Source organism: Eubalaena glacialis, chromosome 19, assembly GCF_028564815.1.
Source record: "Eubalaena glacialis isolate mEubGla1 chromosome 19, mEubGla1.1.hap2.+ XY, whole genome shotgun sequence".
In the NCBI taxonomy this organism is placed as follows: domain Eukaryota; kingdom Metazoa; phylum Chordata; class Mammalia; order Artiodactyla; family Balaenidae; genus Eubalaena; species Eubalaena glacialis.
This window is the reverse complement of record NC_083734.1, coordinates 2,454,548-2,471,620: the sequence shown is the minus strand read 5'-3', so window position 1 is coordinate 2,471,620 and position 17,073 is coordinate 2,454,548. Positions and strand designations below refer to the sequence as shown.

Below are 17,073 nucleotides of genomic sequence, written 5' to 3'. Positions count from 1 at the left end.
TGCCCTGCCTGCCGTGTAACTAGCACCGAGAGCCAACTCCCAGGGCAGACAGCTCAGGCCGGGAGGCCCAGAGTGTGGAAGAGGCATCTTTTCAAAGGTGACAGCAGGGGCCTCAGCCGTGTGGGCAGCAGATCACAGAAACTCAGGGCTCTCCATCCAGCCCTCTGCCGTACTCAGGAAGAGGCTGACGGGCCCACTCCCCCTGAGCCCCTGCCCCATGCCCGGTGGGGACCCTGCACACCTCGCGTCCCTCTGCCCACACGCATCCCCCCGCATGCGGACAAAGAGGCAGGGAGGGGGCTTGTCTGTGCTGAGCAGGGATCCAAACCCTGCGTGGCCGCTCCAGAGGCCTCTTCTTAGTGGGGAAACCCCAGATGCCAGGCTCCTGGGAGGGTTCCACCAAATCAGGGCTGAACCTAAAAGCCAGTGATGGGAAGCTGGCACAGACAGGGCCACACACCCTTGGTGCCCAGTGCCCTTGGCTGAGGCCGCATCTAACAGCGGGGCCGCCCTGGTGCTGCCCGCACAGGCTTCCTGGCTGCCAACTCCCTGACGCCGGGCCTACCTCTCTGAGCCTCCAGGGCTTTGTGACCACAAGGACGCCTCACCAGGTTGTTTGAGGATGAAAGCAGAGGAGACAGTGGCTGTCAAAGTGCTCTGAGCTAAGGAGAGGCACACAGTTGCGGCAATAACAAGAGTTATAAACCCCGGGCCCTGGGCGGAGGGCTTGAAATGAGGCTACAGCTCGGGGCATGGAGGGGGTTTCTGGCCCAGCCTGCCCTTCTCGCCACCTCCCTGCTCTGGTGAAGGTGGCAGGTCCGCAGGGTGAAGTGCCCAGGAGCCGGACGCTGTGGGACGGCCAGGCATCTTCATGGGAAGGAATGTGTGACCCCGGCCACCTCATTCTCACCTCCGAGCCCGCCCACTCCCAGCCTGGGCAGGTGGCCAGAGGCTCCTGTGGGCCCAGTCCTGGCCAAGTGTCACCTTGTCTAGAGCCTGCCTCCCTGCCTGCAGGCAGGCTGGGCCCAGACGTGTCTCGGGAGCACTTCCTTTGCTGGTAATCCCCGGGCCCGCCCTCAGCGTCCGCGGCCCCTGCCCAGCTCTGCAGCGACCTGCCCTCAGGTCGTGTGGGCCTAGGGTGTAGGTTGTGGCTGGTGGGGTCATACTTGTGACCAAGGGGGTGCCGGGCGCCAGGAGCCAGGCCTCGGCCCCAGCTCTGCCCCTGCACTGTAACCTTAGGCAGAGACACTGAGGTTTCTGGGCCTCAGCCTTCTTGTCTGAAAAATGGGAATATCGTCATTTATTTGGCAGGGCTGCCGTGAAGAGTCAAGGAGGCCATGTGGGGGAAGGGCACTCGGTCACGAGCTCCCTTCCTGTCCTACCTGCGGTTGGGGCAGCTGCGGCCCCTCCCGTGAACCCCCAGCTCTGGTCTGAGTGCCAGGGGGCTTCCCTTCCCTCTCTGAGCAGTGGTCTGGCTGGGGACCCCCCCCCCCAGTCTCCCCCTCCGGGCAGCACCCCCGCCTGAAACCCTGAGCTCACACAACACATTCTGGAAACAGCTGCAGTATCGCTTGGGTCCCTCCCAGTTTCCAGGTGAGGCGGGAAGACAGGCACCAGCACCTCCCCGGCGCGAGGTCCCCAGCCGTCCCGAGCGTCCCCACCTGCCGGCTCAGCTGGGCCCCGACTCCCCCAGGCAGGGAACGTGGGAGCGAGTGCCCGTACTACACACGGGAACGGGCCTTGAGAAGACGACCCAATCCTCACCCCAGGGCCCAGGGCAAGCCACACTTGGGGGTGACACTGGGTGCTGAGGGTTGCCCAGGGCCGGTGGGAGCCAGGCCTCGAGGCTCGCAGCTTAGCACGGGACCGGAGCTGTGATCTGCCTGGCTGATCTGCAAAGCTAGTCTGCTCTGTGCAGCTGAACTGGAAAAACCAGCAGCCACTTGGGCGAAGGCTGGACCCACTGCTGAGGCACAAAGAACCCGCAGGCAGTGTGGCCATGGGAAGGCGCGGGGTGAGTGAGGGTGCGCGGGCCTCCTCCTCTCCCGACCTGCCTTCTCCGAGCCTGGCCTGGCTCTGTAATGGACTCAGGGCGCTGCTTCTCAACATCTGGCAACGTCCAGAGATGTTTTTAATGGCTGTGACTACGGAGGTACTACTGGCATCTGGTGGGTGGCGGCCAGGGATGCTGTTCAACAGCCTACAATGCACAGGACAGCCGCTAACAGAGAACCACCTGGCCCAGAACGTCACAGAGCCAAGCGGCCTGGCCCAGGGGGAGAGCCAGGAGCCCCCCAGCCCTGCCCTGTCCCCTGCCCCCAAGGGTGCTTCCCATCTCAGCTTCACAACAGCCCGGGGGAGGCCAGGGTGAGTATTGGTCCCCCTACCCCATTACAGAGAGTGAAACAGGCCCTTTAGAAGAGAGCAGAGGTTGGCTGGCACACGGGGACACGGCTCTCTGTCCCTGACCTGGCCTGATCTTGCTGTCACCGCTCAGGCCTGCTCAGGATGGTCTCTGGGCCTCCCCACTCCTCCTCCGGCCCAGAAGGTGCCAGCAGACCCCTGGAGGGTGAAAGAGCCACCAGGGTGCAGCTGCAGGCTGTCCTCAGTCCCAAGGGGCCGGACCCTGTCCACTGGGAGGCCCTGGGGCAGGTCACTCCTCTCCCTGAGCCGCCTGACCATTGCATACGGCCGACAGTCCTGGCCTCCCCGGGCCTGAGTCCACCCCATTCCAGATGTTCTCCTGTCCTCAGTGTCGGTCCCTCATTGGTCCCCCACCAGCCCCCCGAGAGGAAGGGATCACACCCCCGTCCCACTGCACGGCACAGCCCCTTCGTCCCCTCTAGTTTAGGGAGCAGCCGCTGAGTGCTGGGCCCCTTCCCGGCCCCTCCCCCGATGCACTGAGTCTTCACAGCAGCCCTGAAGCCAGGGGTGGGCAGGCCCATTTCACAGACGAGAACCCTGAGGCGTGGGCAGCCAGGTTGTGTCCATTTGCGCCAGGACTGGAGCCGTGTTTGACCAGAGCTCGAGAGCGACCCACCTGCTCCGGTGGGGGCCTGGGCTTGTCCCCCCCGGCTCCCGCCAGCCCGGTGTGAGCACAGGAGGCCCCGTGGAGGTGCGGGGTGTGGTGCTGAGGCTAACCCAGCCCTCGTGCCCACCACGGCCTGCCCTGTGCACCCTTGGAGCAGATGAAGCTCTGCCGTCCTCCCCAGACGTCCCCTCGGGGGCGATCACTGCGCCCCTCACATGTGAGGAAGTGAGGCTCCAGAGGGTCTGGGGACTCGCCCAGGGGACCCCACTCGCCCTCCCCCTGCCTGCCGCGTGCTCTGCTAGGGGCGTTCCAGGCTCAGAGACAGTGTGGCTTTGTGGGATCCTCCGCCTCCGCTGGCCCGAGCCCTGGCTCCTGAGACGTTAACCTCATCTGGGCCAGGCCCCACGGGGCAGTGCCACCCAGGAATAAACAGAAGCTGCAGAGCTGGGCTGCGGTCGGGCACAGGTGACAGGGGAAGGCCTCACAGGTTCTTTGCTCAGAATTCTGGTCCCCAAGCGTGCTCCGCATTCAGTACAGTCACAGACACTAATTGTCCTGGGCCTCAGCCAGCTTCCTGCTGCGCAGGCTGTGTGCAGACAGGCAGCTGGGGGAAGGGCGGGCAGGGGAGCCAGCCTGGGAGCAGAGGCTTTATTTGCCTTCTGGGCCGGGCCCCACGGCCAGGCGGGCATCCGTGGGACCTGCCCCTCACCCTCTGTGGGTACTGCCCTGAGGTTGCCCCAGCTGAAAGGTCCGGGACCCGTCACAGACGGGATGGGCGCAGGAGCACCCAGGGCTGTGGGCTGGAGTGGAGATGGCCTCCAGTCCTCTCTTTTCTCCCCTCTGCCCCTGCCCGGACTCAGGCCCACATCCCTCACGTGCAGAAGCCCCTCCCTGTCCTCTTCCTCTGCCCCCTGTGCGTTGCACGCACGTTCCCCGCAGGACGCTGGAACTGGATGGCTCCGACCCCTCACTCCCTGCCCTAAGCCCTCTGTGGCTCCCTACTGCCCCCGGGCCCCACCAGGCCCCTCAGCGGCCGTAGGGTCTTTCATCGGCATCTGTCTGGGCCCGCTCTGCTGGCTCCTTTGCCCGCCCCCCTCCCCCAAAGTCCTCCCATGTCTGAATCAGGCCTCTGTAGTCCTGGGTCTGGGGTGCTGCGTCCTCTTCCCACCCGACCCGGTCTTCCTTGTCTTTCACACGTCAGCCCAGACGCCAGCCTTCCCGGGAGGCGCCTCACAGCTGGGGTCGTTACTCATCTGCTTCCCTCTCTCCTCCAACGAGGGATCCGCGCCACAGGCATGTCTGTGTCTGCGCTGGGGACCTCGGCAGGGGTCAGTGAACGAGTTAATAAGCTGGGGCCGGTGAGTGGGTGAGGGTCAGGGTTAGGGGATGTCGCAGAAGATTTAACAGACCAGCAGCCCCCGTCGGCACGGACCCCTCCGGAGGGAGTGAGGCTCCCGTCACCGGGGCCTACAAGGGGTTTCTGTCCCGGACAGGCGTCAGATTCACTGGGGCTTGTGTTAAAAATGGAATTCCTGACCCCAGTCCCCCTGAGTCGAACCTGGGGCAGCTGCGAGCCTGCGTTTCTAACACACTGCCTGGGAGATGCTTGCACCCCCTGAGCCCAAGTCTGCTTCCTGCCCTGAGGGTCTACGTTGGGGTGCCCTCAGCCGTCCCCTCGACTCTTGGGGGTCAGCCAGGCTTGCCCCGCCCATCCTGGGGTCCCTCCGCCACAGGCTTTTCCCACCTGCCCCTCCCTCGGAACGAGAAGCTCTCCTGATGAAAGGGGAGCCAGCCCCTGGCCCCCACACATCCACAGGCTTGTGCAGAGAGGGAGGGCCCCGATGTCCAGAGAAAGGCAGGAGGGGCCCAGCCTTGACACGGGCCGTGCTGGGTCTGCGTATGACGCCTGGGAGACCCCCTCCTCCTCCTGGCTCTTGGCTCCCCTTCCGTGGTTTCTCAGGGCCTTTCTAGCCTGCTCTTGAGCCGACAGTGCCAGCACAGGGAGGAGGGATGTGGCCATTTCCTGAACTGCTCCTGGGTCCCAGGCAGGGGGCTGGCCCACGGGGAAGTAGGGGAGTTTGCCGGGATCCCTGCCCTCGGTGCGCAGGGCTTAGGGGGACCGAGAGACAGCGGTGCGGGGGAGACCGGGGGAGAGGCCCGGCTGGTCACCCGTCCTGGCAAGGCCACCGATCTGCCCAAGTACAAGACCCAGATTCCCTCAGGGCAGCCCCCTCCCCTTCCCAAGCTGCACAGCCCCCAGCCATCAGGGGGACCTTCCTAAAATGTGTCCGCATCCCCCTCCTGCTCGGGACCCTGCAGCAGCGTTCTCCAAGCTGGCCCACACATGGGGCCTGTCCGGCTGGGCTGCCCTGTGGACCCCCTTCAGGCCACACCGAGACCATCCTGCAGCCCTTCATCTCCAGCCCCCGCCCTCCTCCCACCCCTTCCCACCTCGGCGCGTCCCCACATGCACCGCCCCGCGTCCCCACATGCACCGCCCCTTTCCCCAGGCCCGTCAGCGCTCCCCCAAATCCCTCCCTGAGCCCAGGCAGGGTGGTCAGTGCTGGGTCGTGTAACTCCGCCCCCTGTCCCCCGACACAGAATCTCAGGGTGCGGAGCAGCGGAGGGACCGAATTCTTCACGCGGTCGGCCACCAAGTTCAAGGGTGCCCTGGCCCAGAAGTTCATGTTCGTGGATGGAGACCGGGCCATCTGCGGCTCCTACAGGTGACTCTGGCTTTCTGGGGGCCGGGGGAGGGGCGGCTCCAGTTCCCAGCTGGTTTCTGCCCTTAATCCTGCCTTGTGACACCCCGGTTATTCCGGTTCACTGGTCCCCAAACTGCTGAGGTGTGAGTGGGGCTGGGCATGCCCGCACGCTGCCCACCTGTCTCGGAAGCAGGCAGAGCGAGGCTTTTATCCGTGAGACTGTTGTTCCTGCCTCGAGGTGTCAGCAGCCAGAGGTGGGGTGTGGGACAGGCCGGGTGTGTCCTCCCAGGCCCACAGGGCGGTCACTCGGAGAGCTGCTCTCAGGGAGGGGCCAAGATGAGGACGGTGCGGTCTAGCTCTGCCAGCCCTGCCACGCAGGGGGCAGCAAGGCGGGGGCCATCCACGGCCACACGGGGTGGGCACAAGTCACTGTGCCGACAACCCCCGATGTCCAAGCTGCACACCCGCAAGGAGCTTGCCGCACAGGCGCTGCCCGAGGTCCCACACCAGGCCTGATGCTGGGGCTCGGGCCCCGTCCTCTGCCCCTGCTCGCTTCTCTTTAATCCCTTCTGTGGCCACGGTCTGATGGACGCTGGCCTGTGCGTGCACGGGGGTGGCGGGCTCGGGGCTGGGGGCTGCTCCCTCATCCCGGGCCCTGGGCCCTGCGCCTGACCAGGCTGCCGCCCTTTGTTGCAGCTTCACGTGGTCGGCTGCAAGGACGGACAGGAACGTGATCTCCGTGCTGTCGGGCCAGGTGGTGGAGATGTTCGACCGGCAGTTCCAGGAGCTGTACCTCACGTCACACGGCATCAGCCTCAATGGCATCCCTATGGAGAAGGAGCCCGAGCCCGAGCCCATCGTGCTGCACTCTGTGGTCCCGCAGGTGCCCTCAGGCACCATGGCCAAGAAGCTCGTCAACCCCAAGTACGCGCTGGTCAAGGCCAAGAGCGCTGACGAGATCGCCAGGTTGTCCTCTGAGAAGCAGGAGGCCGCCAGGACCCTGGGGGTGCGGGACACGGCCCTAGCCGAGCTGCCGGGAGGCCTCCCCGAGCCGTCCCTGCCTATCCACCAGGGGCTGCTCAACCTGGAACGGGCCAACATGTTTGAATACCTGCCCACGTGGGTGGAGCCGGACCCGGAGCCCGGCAGCGACATCCTAGGCTACATCAACATCATCGACCCCAACATCTGGAACCCCCAGCCCAACCAGATGAACCGCATCAAGATCCGGGACACGTCCCAGGCCGGGGCCCAGCTGTGGAGGCAGAGCCAGGACTCCAGCCCCGCCCCCCAGCCCAGATCTCCCCAGGACGGGGTCCCAGCCGAGAACAGCCTGCCCCAGTGGGACGCCGAGCCATGTCCTCCTGTGCCCAAGCCCCGGACAGTCCCGGTGGCAGACCTGCTTGCCCAGGAGGGCGGCGGTGTTGGCTGGGCCCTGGAAACCCCAGAGGGGCGGGCACCCCATAACCGGACAGACCACGGGCTCCCCAGGACGGCAGGCCCAGGCCACGCCCCGCTTCAGCGCCAGCTTTCTGTGACCCAGGATGACCCCGAGAGCGGGGGGCCGGTGGTGCCCAATGGGCTAGAGGGGGAGGAGGACGAAGACGACGATGACTACGTGACCCTCAGTGACCAGGAGAGCCTCTCGGGCAGCTCCGGCCGTGGCCCTGGCCCCCAGCGGCCCTCGGTGGCCCCCTCGTCCATGTCGGATGAGTGTTCTGAGGTGACGGAGCGCTCGGCCACCCTCCGGAGGTGCCACTCAGAGCAGGTGGCCAACGGGCCAGCCCAGCCCCCCTGCCGACAGCTGAGTGCTTCCCACATGACCCGTGGGACCTTTGGTGGACCCCTGGGTGGCTCCTCGTGGGCCCAGGGTCAGGAGAGAGAAGAGGCAGGCACTCTGAGGAGGATGCAGGCCCCACACCTGGCAGACAAGGAGGCACAGGTGGGTCAGGGTCCCTGCGCACCAGGGTTCTGGGAGCCCCTCCCCCATGCCTGAGCACCCAAAGGTGCCGTCTGCTGGGCAACCGCCTCCCCAGGTCATTACCCAGCATCCCATAAAGGCAACCTGAGCCAGCTACCAGGAGCCGAAAGGAAACACACTTAACACACCCAGAGGTTTCAGGGGTGTGGTGTTACGTGGGTGGTCTGCTCCCTAGTTTGTGGATGAGGCAATGGCGGCGGCACAGAGATGTTCCTTCACACCCTGAGATCACACAGCAGTAGGTAGTCTTTGCCCGGACCTTATGTCAAGCCACCTCCGTGTCGATCCCTTTGACTGTGGCCCTGGGGACCACTCCCCTCCCCGCTCCCCCAGGCCTGGAAACAGCTTGCTTCTGTCCTTGACCTCTCCTCCTGGTGACCTCTGCACCCTGCAGCCAGCCCAGCCCCCAGGGCCCGTCCTACCTGGGAACAGCACACGGCTGATCATGCCCGGCATGATGATCAGGCCCATGGGCAGCATCTTGAGGTAGCTGGCCAGGATGGAGCCCCCCTTGGCGTGGTTCAGGTCCCTTGCGGACAGTGACCGCTGCACGATGACCTGGGGGCAGGGGGAGGGAGTGAGCCCCAGCCTCCTCGGGATTTCTCCCCCGTGGGCCTCAGGGAGTGCGTGAGATAGGTGCTGTCCCACTAGCCCGAGACCGGCCTGAGACAACGGCGCCCACCCTGACACCCAACAGCATCCCTGCCAGTTGTCTAAGCACCTGGGGCCAAGGTTCTCTCCGGGGACTCAGTCTCCCCATCTGTCGAGGAGGGAAGGTGTTGGTCCTGACCAGCCCATCACCCTGGCAATTGTCAGGGCGGGAGGAGACCCTGGGTGGGTCGGTATCAGGGACACCCCCCCCCCCCCGCACCCTCACGAGAGGCTGGCAGGCTCATGCACGTGCCAAGAGCAGACGCTGGTTCCAACTGTGTTGTGTCCCTGGCAGAGGTCCGGAGCTTTAGGACCTGGGTTTGGGGAAGCTTGCGTTTCAGTAATGGAAGGAGCTAGAAGCTGCAGCATGAGGGCAACTCCTCATGTAGCCTCAGGCAGCTCCTACCTGGGTTTCAGTTTCCAGATCTGCAGAATGGGAGGGGGGTAGTCGGAACTGATGGCATCTGAGATCCCTCCCAGTTCTGACACCATGATTCTACTTTCTTTAAAAAAGAATGTGGGACTTTAAACAGCTTTACTGAGACATGATTCACACACAGTTCAGCCACATAAAGTGTACACCTCCATGGTTTTTAGTATGTTCACAGAGTTGTGCAATCTATAACTTTTAAATACAAGTATTTTTCCTTCGGTGTTCTGCAGTTTAAATCATCTCCTGCAATTCAGAAGTAGGAATTCTTTGTGATTTTAACTTATTTTCCAAACACGCGAGTTTGACAGGGAGCTCCTAGCATTTCCCTCTAGACACACCTCTTGGTGAAGCATTAATTACAGGGTGCCAGGGCAGGGCAAGCTCTAAAACAGATGTTTCTCTGGTAGATCAGGCAGGGATGGAGTCATTTTCAAAGCTCTCAGGGTGCAGCCAATTGAATCCACTAGAATATTCCTTGGTGTCCATTGGGAGACTCCACCCTCCCCAGCTCATCCTCCAGCACCTTTTCATCAACGGGAGAAAATAACATGGGTTTACATCAGAGCAAAGGGGCTGCCAGGGCATTCTGGGAAATAGTGGCTTGTAGCCTGTTCTTCATCAGAGGACCTCAGATGCTTTCTCTATGTGATCTTTTCCATCTTTTCCCAAGGTCTTACCTGGCTGAAGATAGTCAGTACTTAATAGCTGTGGACCTAGTGGGCCATGCTCGATCTAATGTCTGATGCGTAGGGAACAGCTAACATCCAACGGAACAAATGCAGACTCATCACGTCAGGTGTAGGAGTGGAAACAGCCTTTGTTTTAGGAGAAACCTGTTTCCACCACTGTACTCGGACTCCCTCCACCTTCACAAAAGTGGTTTTTGTAAAGGCCAAAAATCGCGAGTGTCCATCTCAGAGGCCCCTCAGTGCTCATTTGTGTTTAGGGTCCTTAAGAGAAACTGTCGTGTGCTTCTTCAGAGGCCCATCTAAATGTCTCAGAGAAAATGAGATGAAAATTGTACTCCTGTAAAGGAGCTCTGGATCAGGGGTGATTATCCCTCAAAATTTAGGCTTCGGTGCAGTTTGTTTGTAATATTCACCTCAAGATCCAAAAGCGAAGGCACGCCCTTGGAGGTGTGCTCACTCGCACTCACCGTGGAGCGCGGTTCCACAGAGGCTCACTAGCACTTGGATGTTGGCTGGACCGCGTCTAAAAATAGAACTCTGGGACTTCCCTGGTGGTCCAGTGGTTAGGACTCTGTGCTTTCCCTGCCGAGGGCGCGGGTTCAATCCCTGGTCGGGGAACTAAGATCCCACAAGCCCCGTGATGCAGCCCAGGGGAAAAAAAAAAAATAGAACTCTGACCTGCCCGGGAAGCCACCCCGTTATGTACAATAAACAGCTCTCAGAGCCGTGCAGGAAGGCTGACGGTTATCTCCAGTAGCCACTCAGGAGGCTGCACGACCACTGCTGTAACAATCAGCCCCAGGTGGCCAGGACCTAATTAATAACTGACAGCATCTCTAACTTTTGTCCCCTACTCGCTTCCTACCCCCACCAATCACACGGTCGCCCCATCTCAGTCACCACCACCCACGTCCCCAGGCTGCGGCCTCCCATCAGGGCCTCCCATCAGAGCCTCTGCAGAGCTCCCCAACTTGTCTGCCTGCCTTTCAGCCTCTGCCAAATGCGAGGGACGGAAGCTGCCTCCTGTTTGCTGTAGCTCAGAATAAACTGCCTTTGCTTTTCTTTAAAAAAAAAAATGACAGGGTGCCAGGGCTGGCGGCGTGGGGTCTGCAGGGCAAACTGATTCCAATCCTGCCTCTCCGCCAGCTCCTGTGACGTGCCGTAAGTTCTTTCCTCACTTTGGGCCTCAGTCTCCCTGTCTAGACAGTGAGGGGGTCAGACGTGCTTCTCTGTAGACCCTTCCCCTGTGATGTCCTGTGATTACAAGAGCCCAGGGCCGTGCTCCCCACGGGAGAGAAGAGTTTCCCTAAATCCCTGCGCGTCTTCCCTTATTTTACTCCGTGCTCTCGGCGGCCAGCCCCGGGAGGTGGGCGGGACAGCCGTGGTCGCCCCATTCTACAGCTGGAGAAGCTGAGGCTCGGTGCCCCCCCGGCAGCATCCTCCCGGTGCCTCTCCGCACAGGCCACGTCGGAGGCCAGCTCCCTCTCCCCGCCCGGCCACTGGACCTCCCCGAACCGCTCTATCCTCGCCTGCGAGATGTGACATGACCCCCGACCCGCAGGGTTGCTGCAAATCCTGGATGAGGCCGCGTGTGGACGGCCAAGCCCGTGCCTGGGTGGCTGGCTGCGAGTCACCAAGTTTAGGCGTCTGTCAGGGCCACCTCGGGGTCAGCTACGGCCCCCGGTGCCACCCAGGGGCATTTGGACCCCTTGGCTGTGAGATGGGGACAAGAGAGCCCACGGGAACACGGGAGAAACGAGGTGACGGGGCCCATGCACTTGACACTGCGCCTGGCCTGCGCAGGAGCCTGGAAAGTGGTGGCCGCCATGAGGACTGACCCAGCTGCTGCCTGAAAGACAGCCCGTCTGAAACTGCAGCAGCGGCAGGTGACGAGAGGAGCACCCGCACCACGGGAGCGGGCAGGCCCCAAGGACCCTCTGGTCTGTGCGCCTCCCAGGGGTATAGACTGAGCGGCTGAGGTCGGGGAGGGGCGTGGCAGCTCTCTGCCCACCGGGCCTCTGCCTCCTGTTTTATTAGATTTGTTGGGTTCTGATCGTCACCTACGCACTGTGGCTGAGCTGGGAGGTACTGAGAAGTCTAAAGAAAATGAAAAGCGCCCGTGGCCCCAGCACACACAGCTGCCACTTGCCGCTGACCACACCGTGGGTGTCCCGGGGGCTGAGTAGAGTCCTGCCAAGCCCCTAGGACCCAGTGGGTCGGTACCTGCGTGGCGGGGGTTCTGGTCCAAGGCCCAGCAGTCGCCCAGGCAGACCCAGCCTGAGCAGGAGGAGGATGGGGAGGGAAGGCTGAGGCCAGGCGTGGGCCCCCAGTGCTGGTGGCACTCTGGACCCCCTTGGGGTCAGCTGCCTCCTTGTGTGACCTTCTTATCCAGGAGGCAAGCCCAGTCCAGCCCTGACCTCCAGGCCACTCACTCGGCCTTCATGTGAGCGCTGACTCACCTGGCCTTCATGGGAAAATCTCCTGAATGCTGTCCCACCCAGAGACGCCAGTGCCACGCCAGGCCATGCTGAGTGCGGAGGGAACGAGAGGTGCCCTGGGGTGGAGGGGCCCCGGCTGGCCCACAGGGCGGTCCAGACATCCCCCGCACGCCCTCCACCGCCGGCCTTTCAACCAGCCCCTCGTTCACCCAGGCCGGTGGCCCTCAGCCCTCCCAGGGGTGCTAGGCAGACACCTGTGGTGGGCGCAGCCTACAGGGGACTCTCCGGCATCATGGCACAGATGGGAAAACTGAGGCCCAGCCTCGCAGGGTTTCTGGACCCTCCCAACCTAGACTGCTTGCCACTGTCACAGCCCAGGCAGGGTCTCCCAGCGAGCGCACGAGACACCCACGCTCGGGAGACGCAGAGCGCTCCTCGCCGGGCAGGCGCTCCACCCTGGGCCTTGGTGTGGACGGGGCCGCCAGGCCTGCCTCGCAGGGAAGCTGCCCTCTTCACCCCACAGTGACGGGCTGCCTCACTCCCGGATGGGGCCCTCAAGGCCATGGGTCCAGAGGCGAGGACGGTCATCAGGCCCGTGCCCGCTGAGGCTCCGGTGCTCACGAGGCCCCTTCCCGCCCAAGTGCCACCTGGAGCTACCCGTGGCCCTCGAGGCAGGCAGGGCGGGGGCATCGTCTGCTTCTGCCCAGAGAGGGAGCAGGGCCGCCTGGTGCCCCCTGGTACGTGCCCAACTGGGGAAGGACTAGAGTCAGACTCCGGAGGAAGACCTCGCCGCCACCCTCGCCAGACACGTGGGCCCAGGTGGAGGCACTGTCTCTGACGTCCCCGTCCGTCCCTCTCACGGAGGATGTGGAGGAGGAGGGCAGGGGCATGGGGAAGAGTGGGCGCTGGCCTTAATGCGACCACGCAGGCAGGACCATTCCCCTAGGACATGTGGGGAAACCGAGGCACGGAGGAGTGGAAGACACTTGTCTAGGACCACCAGTTGGTGAGTGGCAAGGCCAGGAAGCAAACCCAGGTGGGCTGGCTGCAGCCTGCCTGGCAAGGGCCCCTCGGGAAGGGGCAGAGCTGCCCCAGCCCCCGGTCTCACTCGCTCTGCTCTCTCTCTCCCAGGGCCAGCGGTTCCACCACTACGGAGTCCCAAGGGATAAAGATGGCTTCCCGCAGCCGTCGAGGACCCTGGGACCCCCGCGGTACCGCCCCGCCGCTGATGGCGCCCAGATCTCCAGCAGGAAAGCGGGCCCGGCTGTGGCAGGCCCCCAGCACTGGCAGGCCAAGGGTGACCTGCGGCCCTGTGCGCTGCCGGGTCCTGGGACCCCAAAACTGGCCCGAAACGCCAGCCCCCAGGCCGACGGCAGGGCCACCGAGGAGCATCCCAGCCCCCTCGGAATCCCGTACTCCAAACTGTCCCAGTCGAAGCACCTGAAGGCCAGGATGGGTGGCGGCCAGTGGGCTTCATCCGACCCTAAACGGCAGCCCCAGGCCCCCCGGGACTGCAAGGACCCCTAACACCTTGTGCCCGGGCCTGAAGCCACGCCATCCACGGCTTCCACCCCAGCCCGGGCTCACCGTGCAGGTGTTCCCCGGCCGCCCTGACTTCCAGAGCCACCCTGGAAGGCAGGAAGGTAGGGAGGGCGGCGACCTCACCTGGTCGGTGCACCAGTACCAGGTGGCCATGATGGTCAGGCCGAAGGTCATCCCGGTCCACGGGAGGTCCCCCGTGTAGGGGTCTCGGAACATGTGCATGGCATCTGCCCGCGGCACGTGGCAGGTCGTGTTGGAGATGATCCTGGATGGGACGGCCCGGGCGTAGGCTGCTGCCAGCTGCTCATACCCGCCGATCTGCTCGAAAGCTGGAGGGGGTGGGCGGGACAGGCACGGTTGGTGGCTGGTGGCCATGACTCCCAGCCCCACTGCCCTCATCTCACGAGTAACTTCTTGATGCATCAAACTCGACTATTTCCCACTTTACCTTTTCCAGTGTCTGGAAAGGTATGGAGGTAGAGGGTTTTAAAACAGGTGAATTCAAAGGACTATTTTATTTGTATTTAAAATAATAATATTAAATGAGCATTCCACACGAGGGCACCCCAGTGTCCTGCCGGCCTCTGGATGCCCACCAGCCTCAGGCGAGGAGCTCTCTGCCAGGCTGTCGACTCAAGGAAGCAAACGTGTCTTTTCTTGGCATTCTAGGACCTTCCTGAGGAATCTGAAGGGCTAACGTCCTGACCCAGGGGCTTCCAAAGGACATGACTTTGGCAGAGCTGAGAATGGCTGGGGGATGTGGCACTGAGAAGGGACACAGAGTCCCCAGAGGGGCAGGGGTGCCACCAAGGCCATACCGCCAGCCGGCCAGCGCGAGCCAACCACGTTCGCCCCCTCACTGCTCCTGTCTGCCTCGGGGTCTGGGCCCACCTGTGGCTTTTGCTTTGTCTGTGGTCACTCCCCCGCCCCCATCCAGACCAGGCCTGGCTGCCTGGGTGCCTCTCCTGCAGTGGGCTCCGGGGACACAGGCCCCTGGTCTGTGAGGAGGCTGGTACACAGAAGGCTGGGCAGCCACAGGTCCCACGCCCCCGCCTTCCCCAGCAGGCAGCCCGCTGCCCGGACTCTGGGCTCCCGGCATCAGTGCCACCTGTAGCCCGGGCCAGGCCAGGGTGAGTGCTCAGAGCGAACGGACGAACACTAGACACGGGTCGGAAACTGCCCAGCCACAGGGTCCTAGAGTCTGAGTCTGGAAGAGACTGTTTGCCCTCTATGGGATCCTCCTGGCTCTGCTTGCATAATTCCCGGGATGGGGATCTCACTACCTCTGGGGCAGCCCCCCGAGCTTCCTCCCTGTTCCCAGACCAGGAGATCCAAACCCCCCTGCTCTCCGCCTTGCCTTTGTCCCGCTGGCTTCTTGAGATCTTGGACATGCTTTGAAACAACGGGGGCAGATGTCCAGGCAGGTCTGTGGTCTCCCAACTGTGTCTGCACACCCACCCGCAGCCCCATTCCCGTCGAGCCCCGAGCCCGCGTGGGTGCGGATGGCCCTGCCTCCTGAGTCAGGTCCGCAGCCAGACGCCAGCCGGCCCGGAGCTGGTGACAGAACTGCTGCTGGGCAGCAGGGGTGGGAGGGGAGCAGGCCTCCGTCACCCAGGGGAGGCCGGCGGGGGGCTGACTGCCTCGTGGCTTGACCTCGTGAGGCCACACACCACCCCGTGCGGACACCGGGGCCCCGACAGGGCGGCACCCAGACCCCAAAGGGCTCGCTGCTGTGACAGCCCCCACGGCCTCTCACCTTTGACCGTCAGGATCACGGCTCCCACCACCATGATGAGCGTTTGCAGGGCGTCTGTGTAGATCACAGCGGCCAGGCCCCCTGCGGGTGGAGACAAGAGAGCTGGAGGGGCCCTGGCCTCGACGGGGGAGGGACAGGGAGGTGACCAGAGCTCCGGGAGGGACAGCTGTTCCACATCGATGTCCCCTGCCCTTGCACGGGTGGGTGAGCTGTGGACGCAGCAGCCGGGCCAGCGGAGCCAGCTGCAGAAGCCCCGGTGCCTGACACGAACTGGCCAGGTCCCAGGCTGTGGGAGGGGGCGGCCCCCTGCCCCCCGCCAGCCTCTCGGGTTCCCGTGTGTGTCCACAGGCCACAGCTACCACCCGCAGGCGCCGTACCTGCAATGGTGTACAGGGCCGTGATGGTGAGCATGAGGATGGTGGACGGGTAGAAGTTCCAGCCCAGGCAGATGTGCACGAAGAGGGCCCCCGCGTACAGGTCGATCTGGGGATGGGAAAGGGGTGTGTGCAGGGGCCCGAGGTAACTGCAGGACCCGGAGCGCCGCACACCCAACGTGTGGCCTTGGTGCCCCATAGAGGAAGAAGGGGAGACCCCGCCCGCAACCTGCCAGGGACTGTCCTGAGGGGGAGGAAGTCCTGGCTGTGGGCAAGCAGTGTGCAGGGAACGTTGCTGATGTTAATAAAGTCCTGAGCGGCCTCTGCCCACCAGGGAGCAGTGTTGCTGTTCAGTCTGGCCCCTGCCTGGGGATGGAAAAGGGGGAGTCCGGGAGGGCTTCCTGGAGGTGGGGGGCCCAAGAAGACAAGTGAACCTCCATCTCCAGACCCACGTCTGTCTGAGTCCCTGGGTCCCTGTTCTCTGCTCCCTGTTAGGCAGGGCACCCCAAGAAGAAACCAGATGTGTGCCAGGGGTGGGCTGGGGGAACAGAGGGGCCGTCTTGCTTATTGACCCCCCATGGGGTTGACACTGAAGCCAGGACCACGTCTCAGGCCGAGGCTGCTTCCTAGGGCTGAACTGGACACAGTCCTGCCATCCCAGGCCCTGGGGCAGCACAGGGGCAGGAGTTGAAGCCCTGGGACGAGTCTTCCAGCCCCAGCACTGGAATGGGCCTTAGGGACCACAACCGCCCGCCCCCCTCCCCCACCACTGCGCAGTGGGTGCCCGGGGAAGGAGGGAGGACCCCATCCTGCGGGGCCTAGGGGCTGGGCCAGGGTCCCTCCTCCCCCAAGTTTCCAAAACTGCCATTCTGGGCTTGCTTAATGGCAGGGAGATAACCCAAAATACAGCCTTTGGGGCCAAGAGGCTCCTCAGAGAGCTGGGCAAGCCCGCGGGTCAGCGGAGCTTGCCGTGTGTGGAACAGTCTGCCCGAGGCCCGGGGCACCGGCCCAGCTAGAAGCTGACCAGCCCCGCTCGGAGTCAGGCTTGTGGAACCCCTGCTTCCCCCAGGCTCCTCCCCTCCCCTCTCCTGGAGAGGGCACCCGCCAGCGTGGGCACTCAGACAAGGTGTTCTCGGGAGGCGGCGGCCCCTCACTCTGGTCCCCCCACCCCCCGGCTGTGAGTGTGTGTGTCCACCTCCAGCCCAAGCTAAGAAGCCCAGAGCTGCTGAATATCAGAGCAGGAAGGACTCTCCAAGCCCCCTGCCCCATCAGACCAGGGACAAACTGAGGCCCACGGAGGGCAAGCGACTTGCCCAAGGCGAGGCTCTGGCAGGTATCAGAGATGGAGGGGACAGGCGACGGAGCAGGGGGGCTCTAGAAAGCAGCAGCCCCTCCTCCCACCTGGCTGTCCTCCAGCCACTGCTCAAGACCACTCCCCGGACCCCATCTGCCTCAGAGGACAGCCCTGGTCTG

The 17,073-nt window shown here is 63.6% G+C and overlaps 2 protein-coding genes across 2 annotated transcripts in view; one reads left to right on the top strand and one right to left on the bottom strand.

The window, feature by feature from the left end:
- FAM83G (family with sequence similarity 83 member G) overlaps positions 1–13,905 on the top strand; it is a 29,602-nt gene extending 15,697 nt beyond the window's left edge. The window contains exons 4-6 of the mRNA XM_061176098.1: positions 5,633–5,757; positions 6,433–7,678; positions 13,060–13,905. Coding sequence (XP_061032081.1) covers positions 5,633–5,757; positions 6,433–7,678; positions 13,060–13,455 — 1,767 coding nt within the window. The 3' untranslated portion in view covers positions 13,456–13,905. The remainder of the gene's footprint in view (positions 1–5,632; positions 5,758–6,432; positions 7,679–13,059) is intronic.
- Positions 1–17,073, bottom strand: part of SLC5A10 (solute carrier family 5 member 10) — a 55,054-nt gene that overhangs the window by 30,787 nt on the left and 7,194 nt on the right. Inside the window, exons 6-9 of the mRNA XM_061176099.1 lie at positions 15,604–15,709; positions 15,227–15,307; positions 13,594–13,799; positions 8,140–8,275 (exon numbers count right to left, since the gene is read on the bottom strand). Coding sequence (XP_061032082.1) covers positions 8,140–8,275; positions 13,594–13,799; positions 15,227–15,307; positions 15,604–15,709 — 529 coding nt within the window. The remainder of the gene's footprint in view (positions 1–8,139; positions 8,276–13,593; positions 13,800–15,226; positions 15,308–15,603; positions 15,710–17,073) is intronic.